This window comes from Bos mutus, chromosome 10 (assembly GCF_027580195.1).
Source record: "Bos mutus isolate GX-2022 chromosome 10, NWIPB_WYAK_1.1, whole genome shotgun sequence".
Lineage (NCBI taxonomy): Eukaryota > Metazoa > Chordata > Mammalia > Artiodactyla > Bovidae > Bos > Bos mutus.
In genome coordinates this window covers 59,998,628-60,022,937 of record NC_091626.1, presented here as the reverse complement: position 1 = coordinate 60,022,937, position 24,310 = coordinate 59,998,628, and the positions used below count along the sequence as shown (strand labels likewise).

General features: G+C 34.5%; 1 protein-coding gene across 1 annotated transcript in view; it reads left to right on the top strand.

Moving 5' to 3' along the window:
• Positions 1 to 24,081, top strand: part of VPS13C (vacuolar protein sorting 13 homolog C) — a 184,273-nt gene extending 160,192 nt beyond the window's left edge. The window contains 14 exon segments of the mRNA XM_070378006.1: positions 458 to 569; positions 673 to 786; positions 2,913 to 3,052; positions 4,636 to 4,717; positions 5,891 to 6,004; positions 6,793 to 6,868; positions 7,287 to 7,450; positions 9,004 to 9,049; positions 10,558 to 10,681; positions 11,399 to 11,513; positions 16,790 to 16,878; positions 20,338 to 20,461; positions 21,833 to 21,916; positions 22,217 to 24,081. Of these exon segments, the coding sequence (XP_070234107.1) occupies positions 458 to 569; positions 673 to 786; positions 2,913 to 3,052; positions 4,636 to 4,717; positions 5,891 to 6,004; positions 6,793 to 6,868; positions 7,287 to 7,450; positions 9,004 to 9,049; positions 10,558 to 10,681; positions 11,399 to 11,513; positions 16,790 to 16,878; positions 20,338 to 20,461; positions 21,833 to 21,916; positions 22,217 to 22,318 (1,486 nt within the window). The 3' untranslated portion in view covers positions 22,319 to 24,081.
• The last annotated feature ends 229 nt before the right edge of the window (positions 24,082 to 24,310 follow it).

Here is a 24,310-nt window from a genome sequence, read left to right as displayed (position 1 = left end):
GCCTCTATATATTTTAAAGTGTGAAATTCCTTCAACCACTTCTCCCCTTTGTAACTTCCATTAGAACATAAAATAGTGAAATATAAATGATGTGTTTCTGAGGTGTGTTCTTTAATTCCTGCGGACTTTAAAAATTAGATAATATATGCTACATCATCATTGTTCTTATATCTTCCATAACATGGTAAATAGAGCATTTGGAACTTTAAATGCTAAGTGTTAATATAGCAGTATTACCCCTAGTGAAACTTTTACTTTAATTAAAAAAAAAAGATCTCAGTCTAAATAAACTTCGATCTTGCTAACATAACCCTTGTTTTAGAGATCACGGAACAAGATCTTGCTGTGGTTTTTGGCCAAAATCAAAGTTTTAACATGGAAAATTACAAGCTTTGATAAAATGCCTTTTTCATCCTTAAAAAAGCTTTTTCTATTAAAAAAATGTTTTTTTCCTTAGGTATTTTATGGTTCTCATTCAGGAAATGGCCTTGAAAGTTGATCAGGGATTTCTAGGAGCTATCACTGCGCTGTTTACCCCAACAGCTGACCCTGAAGCTGAAAGAAAATGGGTAATTTTTATTTTGGGGGAATATTATGAAAGATCAACCATTCTTTTCAATAATTGTTGTAGAAAAATATTAAGATAGAAAATCTTGGTTAATTCTTTTTCAGACAGAGTTGATCCGGGAAGACTTAGATGCTATAAACACAGAACTAGTGGGGACCTCAGTGACTGATACATCCATGCTTAGTTTCTTTGAAGATTTCCATATTTCTCCTATAAAGGTTTGTTGTAATTATTAGTTTGAAAATTTGACAGAAGTCTTGTAGAACTTTTAAAGGATCTGTATACAAATGTGGGTTTTAATTTGTTGTATCTAATATTTGGAGGGGAGTTTTGTTTGATTAATTGAAATAATTAAGACAGTTCTCTGTAACATATGTACAGCCACAGTTCCCATAGAGAAACCACCAGAGCATGATCTCTAGTCTTGAATTAATAACCCCTTTCTTCAAGGAAGAAGCTGACAAAAGCATTTCTTAATTAAGCAAAGAAGTGCTCACCAACATTTAATGTTGTGGTTGTGCTTTGTAACTCCTCCCTGTCTGAATAGAAAGCTATAATGGGTGTCCTAACCAGCCTGTGAAAACGCTGAAGTTGCTGTTACACTGTTGATGTGGTATTTTCCACCCTTCCAAAATTCGATTGTAACTAGGGGAGTGGAAAATTGGATACCTTTCACTTGCCTGATTTTGTCCTTTATGAACCCATTTCCTTGTCTCCTTTTGTTATTCCTTTTAGCTTTTCTAGGGAAAGGTGACTGCTTAGAGAATCCACAAATGCTATCAACCATAAAGCTCTAAACTTGTGTAATGGGCCAGATTTACAATTAAGTAACTCTTTAAAAATATTGATGATCCTTTACATTCTCAAAAACTGTTAACAGCACATTATTGTCAGTTGCATTCACCAATCCATTCAGCTAAGTGAATGGAAGTATAAAATGAAGTTATTGTTATAAATTGATATATTAGTTTGGTGATATCAAACATTGATAGTGTTAGGTTCAGAATTGATATTGTTTTATGTGGTGAGTTGTACACAATTTCTTTTTCATTATTAAATGAAAATCAGTTCTTTATGAGATTGGACAATACCTTCAACAAATTGTTAACTGAAGACCTGCTATTGAAGTTGCTGTTGAAGATATAAAATGACTTCATGGGGTTTATAATCTCCATGGGGTATTACAGGTTTATAATTTACCTATACGTATTGTGACTCAGTTAAAAATCCTCCTGCCAAGCAGGAGACATGGATTCAATCCCTGTGTTGGGAAGGTCCCCTGGAGAAGCAAATGGCAATCCACTCCAGTATTCTTGCTTGGGGAATCCCATGGACTGAGGCAGGTTACAGTCCATTCAGTCACAAAGAGTCGGACTTGACTGAGCGACTATGTAACAACATTTTTAGGTGCACTGGGAATTGTCCCATAAAGTTGAATAACTAAAATTATGACTATCATGGTCATTTTCTTACTCTGTAGGAAAAGGCTGGATCTCTTTTCACCTAAGATTGCCTTTCATGAATCCCAGCCCTCTCTAAGTCTGCAGATGGACAAAAGTCCACATGTGAGAAGAAATTCAACAACCAGGCTTTCCTAGCTTTTCCACAAGTTCCCTCTATTGAGCTCTCTGTTGATGAGGGAGAATGCCTAGAGAATTGGCAGAATGAGAAGGCAGAGTTATCTGCTTTACTTAACACATTGAATTACCTTCTGCCTGTATCTTCTGGCACTGTCACACTAATGTTGATGCAGCACAAAGTAGAAGAAGCTAAATGGGAATGTGAAAATCTCATGGTTAAGTCCGAGTTGAAGGGGTTGTGGAAGCTGAAAACCTTATTATTCTTTTAACCATTTATTTGGAACTTGCTAAAGTGTTGCCATAATTGTCATGCTGTTGTTATGGTGTTATCATATAATTATACTGCAGTTATTCTTATTAATTGTTACTAAAAGTTATTTATCTTCTAGAAATGATTATCCATTATTTTGAGTTAAACTGCTGGTAGGCCAGTTGACATGTTTTTCCTCTTAAAATGATTATGCTGTTTTTGCAAAGTGGTTTTTTTTTTTTTGGTTTCCTCCATATAAACACAATGTTATATATAAAGTTTGAATAAAATTATAGTTCCATTTTGGAACTATATTGGACAGATTGATTTGTATTTTATTAGAAAGTAAATATGAGGATCAGAGCTGTTCTGTGTAATATATAGAGTAACATAATAGTTTTCTTTAGGATTCTAATTGAAAGATACATTTGTTTGTGTCTGGACAATTTGGTGTCCATGTATGTAAATATTTTTGTTTTTAGTTTTCATTTATTGAACATTATTTTCCTTTTAGTTGCACTTGAGTTTGTCTTTGGGTTCTGGTGGTGAGGAATCAAACCAAGAGAAACGGGAATTGATTCCAATTCATTCTGTCAACCTGCTGTTGAAAAGCATCGGTGCTACTCTGACTGATGTGGATGACCTTATATTCAAGTAAGAGTTCTGGTGAAGTGTGTTAGGAGGTTTTATACCAGGATGCTGTTTCTGGTATTCATTCTTTTCATTTGTGCTAGAAGTTACCTTAGAAAAGTGGTAATTCTTACTACTTACACTGTTAATAGTTTGGACTTTAGGTATATTTATTTTACTCATAATGACAAGGTAAAGAGTCTAACATTTTTTTCAGTTATCAGCATCTAGATAATACCTGAATATAGTATAAACATTGAATTATTTTAGTAGTATGTTATAAATGGACCATGTTTTAAGTGAAATTATATTTAGAGATATATAGCAGTAGGATTAGATTTCAGTATAATTTGTGGCAAAGTATAGATAATAGCTCCTTGCTACCTTTAATATAAGAATATTTGTGTGTGCCAGATACATATAAATTCAATGAATATTTATTGAATTGAATGTTCAACAGTGGTATTAGAGAAAAAATTCATTAATACTATTTTTACCTTGTACACTATCAAATTTTATAGGACTCAAAGGCTTAAATATTAAATTCAAATGAAAAGAGAAAGACTAAGGAAAAACAAGTTAATTGCTATCAAATCTCTAAATAAAAGGAAACCTTCCTATGTTTAAAAGCAATGGAAAAAATCCTGATGGAAAAATAAAAATTAATTTGACTACATAAAAATTAGACTCTTAAAACAAAATCAATGAAAATAATTAAAAAACAAAGAACTGGGATGATATGACAAGTATAGCAAAAGATTAATAATTTAATTTTTAACCTAAAAATTCGAATGCTGTAGGTACTAGAGAAGAATGTTAACTAATTCATAAAAGGGAAGATACAGTGGCTAATAGATATTAGAAATGTTTAGCTTTATTATTTATCAAAGAATATATGCAAATTAAAGCAAATTATCAAAGATTTTCAAAATATGAGAAATCCTAGTACTAGAGAGAAGTGCATCTAAGAAATGGACTTTTTTTTTTATCATATGTACGAGTGGAGAGGGATATATCTCAAGAGTCTTAAACGTTTTTGTAGTCTTTCACTCAGTAATTATTTTGGGTAGGAATTCGGTCAGAAAATAATCTTGAAATGCAGCCAAAGTTATATGCAGAATACGCATGGCAACTCTGATTATTATGTCAAAATTTAGAAATATCTGATCATGAAAGAATTGTTTGACCCATCCACATGATGGAATGCTATGTTATTAAAAATGGTTACATCAAAATTTGAAAACCTATAAGTATATTTATCTAAAATGTTGAGTATAAAAATGCATACAGAGTGTTTTAATATTTTTCAGTTGTGTAGAAAAGAAAAGAAAGAATATGAAGTGGAAAATGAGGAAAAGAAAAAGTTTAAGAAAAAAATTCACTGTGTAGTGGGATTATGGTCAACTTTTTGCTCTTTATGTGTTTATGAAAGATTTGCATGACAATGTACTATTATCATAGTTTTGGCATCCTAATATTTAACATCTCAAATTATATGTACAAACCTAGTTGTGACTTAGAAATGATTAATTTATCACTGAAATTTTAAGTCTTTTTTTTTTCTTCCAAAAAATAATCTTAGTACTTTTGACTCTTTCTCCTCCCAGACTTGCTTATTACGAAATTCGGTATCAGTTTTACAACAGAGATCAGCTCATGTGGAGTGTTGTTAGACATTACAGTGAACAGGTAACTTCCTGGCATATTAACAGTAGCTCATACGAAAGATACTTCATAAAATATCAAAGCAAAGCATTTATGACTGTAGTGGGTGACATTTACCTAACTTACTGCAAGTCACAATCTCATTACTTAGTAGTTTTCTGGAATGGTTAACTTCTATTTCTTTAATTCCACCTCCCTGCCTTTGCCCCCCACCAACTATGTAAACCTTTTTAAAAGTTTCCTTTAGTGTGTTTTCCCTTTGCAATTATACATTTACCACTTTGGGGAAGAATAGTGATTTAAGGGTCATTACATTTTATTCCCTCAGTGACTATAGTTTCTAAGCATAGTGTAGTAGAATTGCCGGGAAACCCAGCTCCTCTTACTGATGCCTGTCACTCCAGGTTTGAAGTCTGTGCACAGAGACACAGTAGCTGTTTAGGGGCACTAGAGTACCATTGGCTTCCCAGGTGGCACTAGGGGTAAGGAACACACCTGCCAATGCCGTAGATATCAGAGACGCAGGCTCTATCCCCGAGTCGGGAAGATTCCCTGGGGAGGCGTGGCAACTCACTCCAGTATTCTTGGCTGGAAAATTCCATGGGCAGAGGAACCTGGCGGGCTGCAGTCCATGGGGTTGCAAAGAAGCGGACATGACTCAAGCGACTGAGCACGCACGCACGAGTACCATTGCTATGGGGGACATTCCTCTTGCCTTCCTCTGCTGAAAGGTCTTTTCTCTTAAGGTGTTTAAACTTGATTTTTACATGTCCAAATAAGGATATTTTTTCATTTGGCTTTTTGTTTTGGTTATCAACCCATTTAGTTCATAGCAATGCTGATAATAATGTAACAAAAATGAGTACCAATTATTGAAATATATATTCATTTAATATGCATACTCAGCCATGCCTCCCAGTTTACAGATTAAAAGAGCAGGGCCTATAGAGACTATGCGACTTGTCCAAGGTTATGTAACTGATAAAGGGCCGACTTTGCCTCAAACCTGAGTTCTATCCCATTTGAAAGTCCCATGTAAAGTACAAGCATAATGCCTGGAACATAGTAAAACGTCACTGCAGAGTTTTCCTTTAACAACCTAATTTAGTCAGTATCCTACTTTTTCCACATTGGTTCATGATGTATTTTCTTACAATGGTTGCAAAGAACTTCATTTATTTATTTATTTTCCTGTAGTTCTTGAAACAGATGTATGTCCTTGTATTCGGCTTAGATGTACTTGGAAACCCGTTTGGATTAATTAGAGGTCTATCTGAAGGCTTTGAAGCTCTTTTCTATGAACCCTTCCAGGTACTGGTCTTTTATTTATTTTAAGTGTAGTATAGAAAAACGGATGTTCTACTTTTTATGACAGATAATTCATATTTTAATTGTATCTTGGAACTGAATAATGTTCAAATACCAAGTACATCAATTTTATATATTTTTAAAATTACTAGAGATAACAGTAAAAGATTGTTTTAGAACTAACTGAGCACTTCTAGTATCTGGGTAATAACGCATGCCTACATTTTCTAGGATTTAATGTAGTTGTTAGGAAGAGTGCTAAGTAGACTGAGAACATTTCAAAACTGTGTCACCACTGTGTAAAAACTAATGGGCATTGAAAGCTGACTTTGTTTCATGGTCAAGCTTTCCTCTAACCTGTTCTCCTCCATTTGAAGGATGCAGGATCTCAGTGTGGTGAGGGTTTCAGAAGGACAAAGCAAAAAGAATAAATGGAAAAACAGGAGAGCCCAAACTGTGTGGACTTTAGTCTTGCTGTCAGTGTGGCTTGCTTTAACAGTCTGATGGCACTTGGTCCTGGAAGGCCAATTTCCAATTTTGATCGAAGCCAATGATTTATTCCTCTCCGATTTGTGTCCTCTTAAAGGGTTCGCTAAGATCACGTGGGTTAAAAGTATCTGCAGACACAATAGGTGTTCTATCAGTTTTGGGATTAGAAGGTGAAAACTGTCAGCACAACGTTGACGTATCTTTGGGATTCTGTATCTTCATGGAAATTCTGAAATACTAGATTCAAAATCTTAAACGTATTTAAATTTTAAGTAGCAAACCTTTTTTAAATTTTCGACCAGGGTGCTGTTCAAGGCCCTGAAGAATTTGCTGAGGGGTTAGTAATTGGAGTAAAAAGTCTCTTTGGACACACAGTAGGTATGTATTACATATTTGTGTGTGTATGTGTAAAATATAATTATATTATTATAAGTTATTATTAAATTCATTGTTTATAAAAAAATAAATGACTATGTTTAAGAAAAGACGGTTTCACTGTACAATAATCCTTCTAAAAGACGTGTTCATTTGTTCTTAAATGGAAAATTTGACACTGATCTGAGGGTTTTTTAATATGTTAATTTGTTTATTTAATATGTTGATTTGTTAATCAGTGTACTTGAAATAGTTTTATTCCTCTTCTTGCTAAGTGGAAACTGAATACAATCAATATCTGCCTTTTTGTATAAGGGACAGAATTTTAAGCACCTGTTAGTTTCAAGCAGCCACATGCTCTCTATTGCGATAATGCTCTTCAAAGAAACAGTGTGATTTACTTATCTGGGCCTTTTGATAGGTGGTGCAGCAGGAGTTGTATCTCGAATCACCGGCTCTGTTGGAAAAGGTTTGGCAGCAATTACAATGGACAAAGAATATCAGCAAAAAAGAAGAGAAGAGATGGGTCGGCAGCCTAAAGATTTTGGTGACAGCTTGGCCAGAGGGGGAAAGGGCTTGCTGCTTGTAAGTCTCCTGCTGAATCTTCAAGAAATACTAACTTACAGATACACTTTAGCATATGTACTGGTTGTGTGGCACGTGGAACACTGCTTGTAAGTAAAAGTCTGTCAGAGCAACAGTAGTGATAAATTGCACACTTTCTGTTTCCTTTTTTGTTGTCCTTTCCCTTTATCAGCATCAGTCTACCCTCCCCCCCAGCCCATTCCTAGACTTTGGTACTTGGGCTGGAGTGGAAAACTATAATGATGGCAGATTAGCACTAGTGTGGAAGGTGGGGAAGTGGAGCAGAGGAATGGTGGAGGTAACTGGAAGGAGAGAGTCATCGTCTTCAGGTCATCATCAGTCAACTGTTTCTATAGAAGGCAGGTGCACAGGTTACGTGTTATAAACCAGGAACTACCTTTCATTACTTTTCAGGACTATACCATTCAATTATACAGGTAATACATGACTATCTTCCTTATGAGTAATTATAAGAACTTCTAAGTTATTTTTTTAAGTGGGTAATGGGAACCTAGGTAAGGCTATAAAGTACTCTTTGATTATCCCTCTCCTCTTCCTAGAGGTATCTAATCTTTTCAGTATAGTATACATCCGTCAGTTCTTTTTCTGTGTGATATACAGCCGTTTTTAGTTACTAACACTACTTGAAAGCTATGTAAAGAATGCACAAATATTACTTTTTAAATTTTGAAATTAATCCAGTAGACTGTTAACTGCTGTGTTTGTGCCTGTGATTTGTAACGTGTATTGTCTCCTCAAAGCGGTTTATTTGTCAGGTTATTTGCTGTCCATGAGAGGTCCCTTCATTTTTGGTTTTCCACACTTGGCACTAAATTATGGAGTAACCTCATTGGAATTTGGACTTCCCTGGTGGCTCAGACGGTAAAGCGTCTGCCTGCAATGTGGGAGACCCGGGTTCGATTCCTGGGTCGGGAACATCCCCTGGAGAAGGAAATGGCAATCCACTCCAGCACTCTTGCCTGGAAAATCCCATGGACGGAGGAGCCTGATAGGCTACAGTCCATGGGGTCGCAAAGAGTCGGATACAACTGAGCGACTTCACTTTCCTTTTTCCTTTTCATTGGAATTTATAATTAGATCTCTAATTTTCTCAACTCATTCATTTTACTGATATGGAAACTGAGGCTTAAAGAGATTGCATCAACTAGAGAATCCCATGGACAGAGGAGCCTAGTGGGCTAATGTCCACTGGGTCACAGTGAGTTGGACATGACTGAAGCGGCTTAGCACGCATGCACACAAATCAGCTGGTGATTGGTGTCAGAGTCAGATGTAAAAAATGTTCACCTTCTCTACTCTTCTGTCTGTTAAAAAGTTCTGCTTCTGTAAAGTGCTTCATTTAATATGTGCTATGAGGTAATATTTTAAAAATCAGAGATCTCACTTATACGTGCATATTCTCTGTCAAGTCCTTGTTTTTTTTTTAAAAAAAGTTATTCCTGTAATAATATGTCTGTAGAGACCTCTAGTGGTTGGTTTAAAATTAAGCACCTTCTATTCAGGCTTGACTTGATCTATAATTTCTCTCTCAGGGAGTTGTTGGTGGAGTGACTGGAATAATAACAAAGCCTGTGGAAGGTAGGTAGAGAATGTTTCCTTTCTGTACAAAGTCTGAAGAGTTGATACATGGTAAAAGTAATAGATGTTATTGTTAGGCTAGATTCTCTTGGACTCTCAATAGCAATTGACTTTTTTTTAATCCTAGTTAAAAAAGCACATTCTTTATTCAGTACAATCCCTATCAAAATCCCAATAGTTTCTTTTTTCAAAGATTGATGAACTAATTCTAAAATCTATATGGGAATTCAGGGGAACTCTAAATAGCCAAAAACATCTGGGGAAAAAAAGAATGAAGTTGGAGGACTTATACGATTCAATTTTAAAACTTACTATAAAGTTAAAGTAGCTATGACAGGTGTTTCTGGCATACAGATACACATATAGATCAATGGAGTAGAATTCAGATTTCAGAAATACATGTTTATTGTTATGGTCAATTGCGTTTTGACAGGGGTGCCAAGATAATTCCATAGAAAAAGAATAGTCTTTTCAACAAACGGTACTGGGACAGCTGGATATAAAGATAGAGCTTATATATGTGACCCAGCAATTCCGCTCTTAGGTATATACCCAAGGGAATTGAAAGCCTCTGTTTGCTCAAAAACTTGTACAGAAATGTTTATAAAAATATTACTGATAATAACCAGAATGTAGTAGCAATCCAAATGTCCATCAACTAATGCATGGATAAACAAAATGTGGTATAAGCCATACAAATGGGTTAACATCCATTTATAAAAAGAAGTCAGGTATTGATACAAGTACAAGATGAATGAACCTTGAAAACGTGATTCTAAGTGAAGAAAAGCCAGTCACAAAAGGCCACATATTGTATGATTCTGTTTGACCAGAATAGGCAAATCCATACAGATAAAAATTAGGTCAGTGATTGCCTAGATCTGCAGGGTAGGGAGGAAGGAGGTAAACTACACAGAATTGGGAAGAGGGTTTGGGGGAAAATAGGAAATAATTGCTAATAGGCATGGGCTTCCTTTTTGAAATAATGCAAATTTTCTAAAATTGATTATGCTGATAGTTGCAGAGCTGTGAATATACTATAAAAACGTTTTATTTGTATACTTTAATGGGTGAATTATATGGAATGTGAATTATATTTTTATAAAGTTCTTATATTTTTTAAAAAGTACACTTCTTTAAAAATCTCCTGATGGTTGGCAGTAATAATAAGAATAATATTTTCTGGTCAATTCTTAGATCCTCCAGTCATAGTTACTAACTAAACTCCTAGATCACTAGTTGTAAAACTTGAGTATGCCTTAGGATTACCTTGGGGGTTTGTAAAAATGCAGATTACTGGCTGGGAGTGGGGCCTCATAATTTTGCATTTTTAATATACTTTGAAAACCACTCTTTTATCACAGGTTAGGATTAAATTTAACCTCTTTAGAACGTCAAATTCTAGGAGCTTCCTGGGTAAAACCATTCAGTATTTGACGTAGACGTTCGTTGAGTTCAAAGTTGCTGATTTTAAAATCTTTATACTTTCATTGTCTGGTTTTATGAAGGTGCCAAAAAGGAAGGAGCTGCTGGATTCTTCAAAGGGATTGGAAAAGGGCTTGTGGGTGCTGTGGCTCGTCCAACTGGTGGAATCATAGACATGGCCAGTAGCACCTTCCAGGGGATTCAGAGGTAATTAAATATGTGCACCATGTACAGGCCACATGTCTATGTGCTGTTTGTTGCTAGGAGTACATAAGTATGCTAAATACTCTGCCTGCCCTTAAGAACCTTAAAGTCTGATGGAGAGCTCTTACTGGTCCACAAGGTTAGAGCTCCCCCAGAGAGGTGTAAGAAGAGACTTTTTTTTTAATGGCTCATTTTGTCTTTTATTTGACAAATGGTTATTGGTCCTTACTATATGCCAGGCACTGTGGTAGACACCATGGAATAAAAGAGTGGATGGCCTACTCCCCGCCTTTATTATTAAGAAAAGGTAGGGGAGCATGAAGTCAAACTGACCTGGTTTTAATATTAGTCACATTATTTTGGCAAGTTATTTAAAATTACTGTTTATCAAATACTGATATATTGTGTTACATAGTGGAGCTTCCCTGGTAGCTCAGTTGGTAAAGAATCTGCCTGCAATGCAGGAGACGCAGGTTCGATCCCTGGGTTTGGAAGATCCCCTAGAGAAGGAAATGGCAACCCACTCCAGTATTCTTGCCTGGGAAATCCCATGGCAAAGGAGCCTGGCTGGCTATAGTCCCTGGGTCACAAGAGTCTGACAAGACTCAGCACAGTATTCATGGTTCATGTGTTACATAGGATAGTGGTTGAATCAATACAATAATACATTTATGTTATTTTGAGAGATTCTCATGTGTTTTCTTATATGTACTTACACAGGGTTGCAGAATCAACAGAGGATGTGTCCAGGCTCCGTTCCCCTCGCCTGATCCATGAAGATGGCATCATTCGGCCTTATGACCGACAGGAGTCTGAGGGCTATGACATATTTGAGGTATAAATTCTGTTCTTTACGATCATGAGTGAAATTGAATTTTAAAGATTTCTACGGTCAGAGCTTCATGGCTGGTTCCTAAAGTTCCTGATTCATGAACTTCTTTAAAGATTACACAGGAAACAATGGTATGCAGGGTAGAATTTGATTATTTTATTTTATTAGCATAGCGTATCAAATAGGAGTAACTCATCATTTTTTTCTTTTCTGCCCAGGATCAAAGCTTTTTAGTGCAGAAAGGATAATGTTGAAAGTAGTCATAGGCTTTATTACTGTTTATACTGAGCGCCTTATGTTGTTAAACTTTGGTCCTCTGCTTATAGCTAATTATTGGAATTTTGCTGCTTCCTTTTCTCTCCTTTTCTCTCAACCGAATTAATTTATTTGTCCTGTATTGTAAATCTAGATTTATTCAGGTAAACAGAAGCTGGAAGAGAGAAAAAAAGATTATGTACAATTATAATCTTTTGTTAAAACCTTGAAACTTTTTTGGAATTTCTTTTGGTTTATATTTTAGTTTTAATTTTGTAACGTAAACAATATACACATATGTAAAATGCTATTCTCTCATGACTAGCTTTCCTCCAAAATAAAATTTTTAATATTTTTCTACTTTGACTTTAAAATAAAATGACTCTTCATTGTTCTTAGCCTTTGGTTTTTATAGTATGTGATTACATTTTACCTTTCTGCATGCTTCTAACTTTATTTTCTTTCTTTTTTCTGCCTACACAGCAAGAACTGGAAATACAGGAGTAAATGTTTTGTATACTACTACTTGATTTCATCCTTAAAAATCAAAACAAACTGTGGTATTAATTGACTGTCCTGATCTATTTAGAGTGAGAGTCCATTTTGATGAAATTATCTTTACATTTCTTACCTCTCTCTGAACTTTTTATTGTAGTGGCTTGGCTACAGATAAAAACTGTGATATTCCTAGTAATATTGTACAGGAATAAGAGGTCAATATAAAAGATGAAAAGATGCAGGAAATCAACTTTGTTTTATATTTAGTTGAAGGGATACTTTATTGAACTTTTACTGTCATCCTGAGAATGTCTCCTTTTCTTATGGTATTCATATGCGTTTCTGGTAAAGTTGCGAAAAAAAAAAGAAGAATTCTTATGTCCAATCTGTGTGTTCTTTATGTATATGAGTCCTGCTGATAGAATTACATACCTGTGTTTCATAAATCACCATAAATTTACTCAAGTTATGAAACTGTTGATTGGGGCATATATTTTAAGAAATGAAGTATCACGTGCTCTGGGCTTCCTTGATTGCTCTGTGGTAAAGAATTTGCCTGCCAATGTGGGAGACTTAGGTTCAGTCCCTGGGTTGGGAGGATCCCCTGGAGAAGGAATTGGCAACCCAGTCCAGTATTCTTGTCTGGGAAAATCCTGTGGACAGAGGAACTTGGCGGGCCACAGTTTGTGGGGTCACAAAGAGTCAGACACAGCTGAATGACTAAACAACAGTCAGTTGCTCTGGATCAGTCCCTCAACCTCAAATAAGTATTGGCACATCAATTTTGAGAATTTATTCCCTTGCCTCTTTTTCTATTTTAACTTCTCTATACTCCTGCTAGATAAATTGCAATCATTTTCTAATTATGTTATGTACAGTCTTAGCCCTTCGTATTTATACTTTTTAAAAATTAAGTCTCCGTATTGGTTATGCTTATTTCACAATTATTAGATGTAAAAATAGAAATTGAACATGTAATTAAGCAGATTACTTATGTGGCTTTTGAATTGATGGATGTCTTTATATTTAAAAACCAATCTCTTTTGCTTTTAAATCCTTCAAGAGGATGCATAATCCTAATGGAAATATAAAAAAATATAAACTATGATTTTGAAATTAGCGACCCCAGAATAAATTTTCAACATGTTATATTTTGATTTCTCTTTTTTCTATAATTGATAAAAATGTTAGATTTAGCAGTATCTTATCTAGCAACTTTCATGTTTCCTCCCAAAATTGGAAACAAATTATGAATTTAGATTTATTGTGTTTTACATTTAAAGAGAATGAAGCTGTTAACATACAACTGTTCAGTTGCATTATATATTTTTAAACTATAGTTATCAAAATAATAAATTGAATGCTTCATATTTGAAGCAAGCACTTTATAGAAGAATTTGCAGCCCCATGAACTGTAGCCCACCAGGCTCCTCTGTCCATGGAATTCTCCAGGCAAGAATACTGGACTGGGTTGCCATTTCCTTCTCCAGGGGATCTTCCTGACCCAGGGATCGAACCCAGGTTTTCTGCATTGCAGGCGGATTCTTTACCGTCTGAACCACCAGGGAAGCTTCCTATTTGAAACAAGCACTTTAAAATAGAAGAATGACATCCAAAGACTAGCCTGCCTAAAATTGTAGCTGAAAAACTTTTCTTGCGCCTGGATAATTGAGGGTTGGCAGAAATGGCGCCTCATATACAGTTTCTATGAGAATCAAGCACAGTAACTAATTCAAGATTCTATCTTAAATCATCACTAATAATTATTCTTTCTTCTTAGGTAAAAGTAATATTTTTTCAATTTTCCTGGAAATATTATTAATACAATTTTATGAGACTTCTGGGAAAAATTTTTTCTTCACTGTTTACTTTTTGATCGTGTAGCTCTTTAGTGTTCTTTTCCTCATGATTTCTGTTGCTTCCAACTGCATGTCAGTAAGCACAAAACTTCAAGAAACTTTATTATTTTAGCTAAATATAGTCATTGTGTGTGATTCAGTAGTTTTCGTTAAGATATGAGAACTGGAAGAAGTAGAATGATTGTACATTAACAAAAGAGCTTGGTAACTTTTTTCCATGGGTAGCAAGGGTAGGCGTGGATAGTTAAGAAGTTTAGGCTGTTTCATCCCTTACTATCTTGTTGTAATCAGTTAGTTAGGAACAGTATTTGATTATCTACACTGTGCTGGATATCCAAATGAAATGAGACTTCTGTCCTTAACAGACCAAGTATAACAAAATGTGTAAACATTGAAGATCACTAGAGGGTAAAATTATATCCTCCTCAGTGCTTGCTATAATATGGGTACATTCTAAATAATTTGGAATAATTTGGGAATCTGGATTTACCCCCTTTTCTTTTCTCCTGAGTATTGTTCTGCATTCTTTAAGAGTGAGCTTTGAAAGTTACTGAATTATATTCTGTGTTTTCATAGGATATACTCTTCTGCTTATCCTCTCTTCTCCCAGGATAATTACCATCTACACACACACACACACATTCATATAAATACTTACACAGAGACATATATGAAATATATATATATGTATAGCCAGTTTTTGTTTAATATTCATCTTGCTTCCCATAGTTAATGATTGTATAATATTTAAAATGGCATTCCTTGCTTTTTTGTCTTAATTATATTTTTCCTGGTTCTTAGAAATGCTTCATTTTTAATTCTTGCTTTATCTATTGAGCTAACTTTACCTCATATATTTGACTATTCCCAATTCTTGACATTAGAGCTGTTACCATTATTTTACATTAATGACACTATGATACTATATATATGTTTAATATATTTTACATTAATGATACTATGATAATATAATGATGTAATAAACATCATTATACATATTGCTTTTTCATATCTTGTATTATTTCCTTCGAATTTACTTGAAAAAATTGAATGCTTTTGCTAAATATTATAAATTCTTCCAGTTGCCTTTTTGGGAAGGAAGAGTGAATATTTTATAAACTCATCTGCCATAGAGACTGAATCTCAGAGTGTAGTGGGTTTCAGAAGTGCTGAAAACTAGGTTTCTGTAATGTGTTATGGTGGTAAAATATACTTTAAAAGCTTTAGTTTTGTAAAATGCAAAGCTTATAACTAATGAAAATGCATACAAGATGGTAGAAGATGGAAAGCGAGTAGTATTGTATATTTCATCTCAGATCTAAATGTTTTAACATATTTAAATTTCAAGGCTGAAAATAAATATACTAAATTGTTATTTTCATTTATATTCACTTTAAAGGAATTAAGGTATAAATATTAAAAGATATTAGTTAATTCACACAAGAAGATATGAAACAAGTAACTGTTAAACTTCACTTCTCTCTGAGATTCATTCTGAAGTTGAGACATCCATTCTGAGGTTGAGACCCCCATTCTTTAGGGATTCATCTTTGTTGTTCATGGCTTTTCGTAATTGGTCAAAGAATGACGGAACCAAGGATCTTTAAAAAAAAAATGTGTATTTTACTATTGAAATAATAAACAAGTGTGCTTTCTCTGCTTGTGATTATTATTGATTATATTATCCTTTTGATAATATTGATGTATTCTTGGTTATAAATTGTTATTATCTTATTTGTTGGGTATGTTTATGTTTTATATTTTCATATATTTTCTCTAATTTTTAATTATGCATTATATATAATGTCAATAATATTTCATTAGCATTAATTGTAAATGTAACTTTATTGATATTTAATGTTTGTTGATTGAGGTCACAATAGTTTTGAGATAGTTAAAAAATGTATTTTAATGTGCTACTATTTATACTTGAATTATTTTATGCTTGTAATTGTATTCAGTAATAAATTGTGCCAGCTGTTTGAAATCTTAGAAATTCTTCATGTTTGTATTAAGATTGCCATTAAGTTTTCTTTTCTACCAGGAATATAATTCTAGTACATATTTGTACTCCTCATGCATGTTTAATATATAAGACCAAATATTCAACAATATTAGTTATCTTGAAATTTTATTATTTTTATTATTGTAGATCAGTGGTTCTTAACATTTGAGAAGGATAACAGACCCCTTTAAAAATCTGATGAAAAATACGAACTGTCCTCTGGAAACAAGTTCAGAAACACATATTCAAAATTTTGTATTTTTTTTATGGTATTTCATAGGCCTTCCAAAGTCCTTCCAAGGACCCCAGTTTAAGGACCTCTGGAATGTTAATGTCCAGTTTTATACTAGTGTTGGTTCATATAAATAAAATTTGTGATTATTTCTGGTAAAACTATTTAAAAGTTTTGGAATTATCACACAACAAAGTGTATTTTATTAGAAGATTGCTTAGTAAGCATTTAATAGTTACTTGACTTTTAAGGCTCAGTGAAAGTTTATTTATAAAAATGCTGTGAACATTTTTCTAGCTTCATGTGCCAATCTGTAGAATTGTGCTTTTGGTTTTAATAATTTTTTCCTAACTGGCACTAATATAGGGTATTGGAAATACTGTTCAGATGCATGTTACAACACAAATCTTGAGTCTTCTTTTCTTTTCAGAATCACGTCAAAAAGTTAGAAGGAGAGACTTACCGATTCCACTGTGCTATTCCTGGGAACAAGAAGGCAAGCTTTATGGTTACAAATAGGTATTGACTTCAAGTGACATCTTTTCAAATGCTAACTGTATATATTATAAGAATTTTGGAGACGAAAATGACATTGGATTTAGATAACTATGCTTCGGCTGAAAAATGTTCATTGTCATTGTTGTTCTTTAGTCACTAAGTCGTGTCTGATTCTTTGAGACCCCATGGACTGTATCCTGCAAGGCTCCTCTGTCCATGTGATTTCCTAGGCAAGAACACTGGAGTGGGTTACCGTTTCCTTCTCCAGGAGATCTTCTTGATCCAGGGATCAAACCCGCATCTTCTGCATTGGCAGGTGGATCCTTTACCCCTGAGCCACCTGGGAAGCCCTGTTCATTGTCATAGAATCACAGAAATTCAGGTCTGAATGGTTCCTTCAAGATCATCTGTTCTGACCTTCTCGTTTTAGAGATGCTGAAACTGAGACTAAGCGTGGTTTAGAGGCTTAACCAAGTTACACAACGTCTGAGAGACAGAATCGATTAGAGTTTATAAGTACAGTAGTATACCTTTATATGTGAACTGTATGTCCAGTTATGGAGGATGAATTTACTTTTTCTCACTAGGTTTTATTTTGGAGGTTGAGCATACCTTTGTAAAAGTATGTTATTATATCTTTGCGTCCCATTTTCTTTCTAAATATTTTGGGAGTAGTGGATAATTTTTCCCAATAAAAGAACTTGGACTAAACTACTAAGTTTATTTTCCTAAGATCTACCCTAATTATTCTAATTACAGATAAACAATTTTCAAAACATTCCAAGTTATGTGTTTCTTAGGACTAAAGCAAAGCACTTAGAGTAGGTAACATTTATATATTAGATTTCTTACTACTGCATTTAAATGTATTTAGGTGGGAAGGAGAGAAAGGAAAACTTGAGAATTCAGGCTTAAATCTACAAACTGTTTCTAAGAGAGAGTTAGCTAGTCCTCTGATTTGGCCATTAATTAAATCAAAATATTCACAAAACAATCTAAAGAGTAGTTTTTATACTTTTTATGTAATTCCATACTAAGCAGTGGAAACCCATATTTTGGGGATTGAATGTAATATTTTAGTAGTTGTTTGATTTAGGCATTTGGTAGGAATATTAACGTGTACATTATACATCTATTTTTCTTCAAGTAAGTTGAAAAATCATAGTAATTTAAAATCATAGTAATTTCAAATCGGATCACTTGTAGAGATTTTCAGAAGACAATTAGTAAAATAACATTCCTGACCAGCTCAGTGAGTTACTCTGCCTTAGGTATGAAGGGGCAGCCTTTAGAGACGAGGGTTGGATGACTGAATATGAAAGAAAAGGGAATACCAGATGACTTCGCTGGTTTTTGGCTTGAGTACCATTTACAGTAGTTTGGCGGAAAAGATGATGACTTGTTTCCATTTTGAACTTAATGAGTTTGACATAGCTTTGAGATATTAAAGTAAAGGTCAAGGAGATGTGTAGAAATAAGTATAGGTGTAGATACGTGGAGTTTGGATAAAGATATGGAGTTGAGATCCAAGAGACCATCCTGAGAGAATGTGTTATTCAGAAGACCAAGATTTGAACTCCGGGAAACGTGGTGCAGGAGGGAGAAAGTGAAGGAGGTTGAGGGCAGCAGGAGGACAATTGTATTGTCGAAATGGTCAACAGTAGAGTTTTAAGACAATCAAAACGGTGAATTGCGTTTGATGCAATGATTTGTATTAGTTATCTTTAACTCTTATCTCTATCTTCTGATTCTCTACTAGGCAGGAGGCTGGGGGTAGGGGAGCTGGAGTCCACTTCCTAAAGACTGTTTGAAATGGGTAGGGGTGTTGGAGGTTGTCATAGTCATTGGAGGCACTGCAGGCACTTGGTAGGCTGGGGCCCTGAATGCTGCACTTCCTACAGTGCTCGACACAGTCCCAAATATACCCACAATTTCAGGAGCACCTGTGCAGAAAGATGCAGTGCCTGGGGTCTGTATCAGTCCTTACCCCATCAGTCACTGAGTTCATTCACCCCTACCTTCTAAACATCTAAAATCTATCTCTTTCTTCTTCTCACAAGCCACCACCTTAAATGAGGGTCTCGCTGTTTCCTAATTGGACTATTACGGTCACTTCCCACCTTCACTGTCTACCCAATCTCTCCTGCTTTGGCCATGACTCTTCAATAAGAAAATTTATCATATCATTTCCATCATCTGTAGATTAAAGTCAAAATTTCTTAACAACCTCCACTACCCCCTCAACCCCACCCGCCAACAAAGAAAAAAACCTTCAAGAGCTGGCACCAAGCTAATTTTCTCACCGCTGTGTATGTCTGGTACTCCAGCTGCAGACCTCCACCTTCCTGAGATAAATCTTTCCTTTTTTGTACCACCATATATGTTACTGCGCTCTTCCCTTTGTCTAGAATATAATTTCCTTAGAAGACTTCCTCCTTTCAAGAGTCAGCTCTTACCCTACCTAGTTTATCAACAGTCAGTTCCTCGCTCCTGTGTACCAAGAGAATTTTCCACACACTCCATTAGTATCTTGGGCTTCCTTTGTGGCTCAGCTGGGAAAGAATCTGCCTGCAGTGCAGGAGACCTGGGTTCAATCCCTGGGTTGGGAAGATCCCCTGGAGAAGGGAAGGGCTACCCACTCTAGTATTCTGGCCTGGAGAATCCCAAGGGGGTCACAAAGAGTCAGACCTGACTGAGTGAATTTCACTTCCCTTTTAGCCTATAAATACCTCTCAAGTAGAAAGCCGGGTCTTTGTTTCTCCAGCACTGTGCGCATTCATAGATTCAACAGCTCTCCTTTCCTAGTTTTACTTTCTGTTACAGAAACTTTGGAATCAAGTATAGTTATATCAGTACCCAATCTGAATCACACACTGGGAAATCAATGTGGATGCCCTTTAAGGATTCTGTGATTTTTTTTTTTTTTTTAATTGCTGTTGAGTAAAATGAGCTGCTCACTCTGTGATATAGTACATCAGTATTAAAATGTTCAAACCTGGTATTTATTAGTAGGCCTAACATGAATCTTTGCTGATGTTTGAAGTTTGTGACATTTCTTTCCTGATTAGAAGGCATACATGATTGACAGTAAAAAGCAATTAATAATTTTCCAAGTAAAACATTTTCAGGGGCTTCTGCCTTTATTACTTCCTGGATGAAAGTACAGCCTGTTCCTTATGTGTTTTAAAGAGAATGATTTCAGTTTTCTGCTCAGTTTTTTTAAAATGACACTGTCCTGAATTTTCCGAGATTGGCAGAAGGGGGATTTTTGAAGTTCTGCTGTGTTAGTTGTGCTATGTTCGCTCTTTATTTGACAGTTATCTTTTTTTTTTTTTAATGTGAAGCATACGTTTTTTTAGTGCTCCAGGTTATATTGCTTACTAAGCAAGTAATATCTATGGCATCTAGTCGAGGGAAATATTAGAACAACTAACTGTTTTTATCAATACCTATATATTTCTGTTTCCTTTTGCAAAATAGGCGAGTTTTGTGTGTAAAGGAAGTTGAAATCCTAGGCCATATGTCCACAGACTGGCAGTATCTATTTGAAGATTTTGTACGGCCTCCCACTGTCGATGGAAATCTGCTCAAAATATCAGTTGAGGTAAGAAAACATGAATCACACACCTTTAGAGTAAAAAATCTGTTAAATGAGTAGAAACCAGGAGTGCTTTCTGACTCTTATCTTACAGTTAACTGCATAAAGTATTTGAAGAATTATTATTATCATATGCTGAAGAGTAAAGGAAAATGTAATTTGTGTTCTGTACTTCGTTTTCTGGCAGTCCTTGATGCGCTGAGTGAAATATTAAATCTGTTCACCGAAAGAGTTAGGTTCCTTTTTGGTAGAAGAATGGAAGTGAATAGAAGTGGGGTTTTTGTTGTTGTTGTTTGTTTTACTTCAAATGGATATGATTTTGCTATAATATAAAATACTCTTGGAAAGATTCCCCGTTTTAGGATTTAAGGAGATTATTATAAACATTATGTCCAGAACACTCACATTTAGTAATGTTTGGCATTTATAGAAGACTAATGCATTTTAAGTATGTAATAATGCTATCATGTCTTTTCCTCTCCATTTTCTGTGGAAAAACTTTTTAACTGTATAGCAAGTAATTGGCAAAAATGATACCCTATCTTTTGCTTACTTCTCAAACTCATTTTACTTTGTAATGTATAATTTTTCTTATATATGTTGTAATTCTATTTTCACCCTTAAAAAAAAAGTAGAAACTGTTATTCCAAAGATGGTAATTTCTATATTTTTTCCTAAGCAATAATTATGTTATCTCTATTACTGAAACTATTTAAAAAATGCTTACTGAATTATAAAATTCAATAGTTAGAGATGTAAGTACTATTATCCTTTATGTTTCCTTTCTTTTCAAAGAAGTTTACAAGTAAAAGAAACCACTTATGAAACCATGCCATTTTGTATTTCAGCCTTACCTCATTGTAGAGTTTCAAAACTGAAAGAGTGCCTTGGTATATGAAACATAGTTTTCAGACCACTGAAAGACTGTGTCTTTCCTGTCAGTATGCATGTATATTACAGTTCTCTCAGTTATCACTTTCCTTTCACATCAGAGGTGAGAATTGACTCAGTGTATTTTACATTATGTACAAATTTTATCTATCAGCCAAGGAAATAAAGGGAGGGTTTTTGATTTGTCAGATGTGATGAGTTATCAAGTGGTATCTCTGTACGCGATTTATCATCGCCTGCAGAAAGCCATCATTTTATGCAGATAGATGTATACTGATCCAATTTCACAAATTCTAACAACTCACAAATATGGAGTCACTATACTTGTACCAAAAATGATTTATTTCTTATCAGACCTGAATATGTGTATTTGGTTAGTCTGCTGATTATAAAATAGAGTTGACATTTAAGCACTCAATTAAAGGTTATAGGTTTTTTTCCTTCCCCATAATAATTTCTTTTCTGTCATTATTTGTTTTGAAACAGAGACAAGGTCTGTTCCAAAAAAAAGATAGTGCCAATCAAGGCTACATTCAGAAAATTTACCTGCAGGATACCACCACGGCAGAGGTAAATGATTTATTTTAAAGAATGCTCCCTCCTTTTTTTAACTGAAAGACAAAAAAAAAAAAAAAAAATCTGTTATTATTAGCAACAGTCATCACTTTTCCCAAAAGATCTTCAAGTTGAAGCTTTGGATGGATATGTAAACTTGGAATAATATGTTGTGGGCAGACCAGTCTTAGCATGACATGTACTGACCGTGTATTCTTCCTTTTGGACCTGTGCGGGCAGCTCGTACCCTTGAGCGCTCCACCATGTGAGCCTGTACTTGTCTTTACCATTTGTGATAAATATTTTGTTTTCCAGAGAGCATGTCGTGCCATTGAGGAAGGACAGTCAGTGAGACAGCAGCAAAAATTGATGAAGCAACCATCACTGAGAATTCTCAGGCCCCAAGTACTGTCTTAATCACAGATCCTAGGGGCTGCTGCTGGGAGAAAAACCAATCACCTTCTCGTCTGTAAACCACTCGTCGTTGTCTTGCTAAAGAGAATTTTTCAAGGAATCCTTTAATTTTGGAATTTTTTTCTAGAGTAATTCGTTTTCCATTTCCCCCCCAATTTTGGCTCCCAATTTGGCTGTGTGTTTGATAGCAGTCCATGTCCACACTGCCGCCCGATGGTCCCATTAAAGAAATACCACTTTAAATTCAGAGTGAAATTTCCATGAATGTTAAAATTGTGGAACAAGGGTAATAAACTTGTTTTTAATTACAATCCCTACTGAAAAATAAGAAAGGAGCTTAGAATGACTAGTGTTCTCCGAGAGCCTTTTAGACAATTGTGTCTTTGGACAAAATATGGTATATTTTGTTCAGTAATTGAACTGATGTAACATTTTTGGTAAACTGAGTGGTTGACTTAAGAAAGACCATTGAAGGGAGAAATGACGTGTTTCTTTCTTTTTTTTTTCCCCCAGAAAAACATTATTTTCTCTTAATAAAAACATGTCTTGCTCTGGTGCTTATTTTTCTTCCTTTCACTATAATATAAAGACAAATGAAAATCAAACCTTAAAATATCTATACTCTGTTCTCTGGAAGTTTTGGGTATTATTTACATGAACTTATGTGGCACAATTGTAATGTGCTGATGCATGAAAATATTGCACTTTAAGTTTTTCAAGTCAGGCATGAAAAATTAAATATTTTTATATACTTAGAACTTGTTTTTTATAAGTTGAAAGATTTTTAAGGGCATCATAACACTTAATTTTAACACATACCTAGAAATGTATTTTAAATACTTCTGTAGGAAGAATGAAAAATCTCTAGTTGCTTTATATGTGAATAAAATAAGGCATCTAGCCACACTGTGGAAGAATCATTGGTTGATGTGTCCTTTGAGCGAGCAGGCTCAGTTCATTTTTGTTCTTTCTGCATCTTGTTTATGCTGGTTAGAGATGCACTGCCTATTAAAGCTTTTTTAAAAATGCTCAAAAGTTTTTCATTTCCGTGGATGAACCCTACAATTTACTCATGTTTTTTAACATGGCATTTACTTAAAGGCACTGAAATGAAATGAAGCTGTGCACAAACTCGGTTTGCTCTGTTTTGTTGATATGTGTGGTAATATTTTTACTATCCTTATTCATGTTTTTTAAGACTGGCCTTAAGACTTTAAAAAATGTTCCTAGTTATAAACTTACTGTAGGCTCAAAAAAAGGGGTATAATAACTAATGCCCTAAATATTTGATTCAGTATTGTTGTCTTTGCCTTTTCAACATCACTTTTTTTCTGTCAAGAAACATTTAACTTTAAGTAGAATTTCTGTATCAGTGATTAATTGCAGTTTATTCAAGTGTACTTATATTTTGTATTTATATTTTTGCAGGAATTTGAGATATCTAGTTATATTTTTCATAAATCACAGCTATTGACAGTGTCCTGAATATTAAAGTAATTAAATTGTATTGATGGCATGTACAAAACATTGAACTAAGAAAAATTAATTTACAGAAACCCAGAAATTCATCATCTCGTCGGCTTAGAAATAAACTTCCAAATATTTGTACTGTTTTTGTTTGATTTAATCCCCTAGGTGAGAAGTAATTCATTAGTGAAGTGTAATAATGTCTTTTGTGTTTTTTAAAATGCTTTGGGAGTCAACTGCTTGCATATGAACTATTGAGAGAAATTAAACATTTGGTGCATTATTTGCAGGAGTGAAAACCTTGTGGGTTTGTGTTTCATATTCAATAATATTTGCTTTTACTTTTTGTGACATGTTAGATTAATAGTTATGGAAAGCTTTTTAAAAATTTTTATTGAAGTATAGTTGAATTATAATGTCATGTTAATTTCTGCTGTACGGCGAAGTGACTCAGCTTGTATATGTACATATATATTCTTTTTCATCTTCTTTTCCATTATGGTTTGTCATAGGATATTGAATATAGTT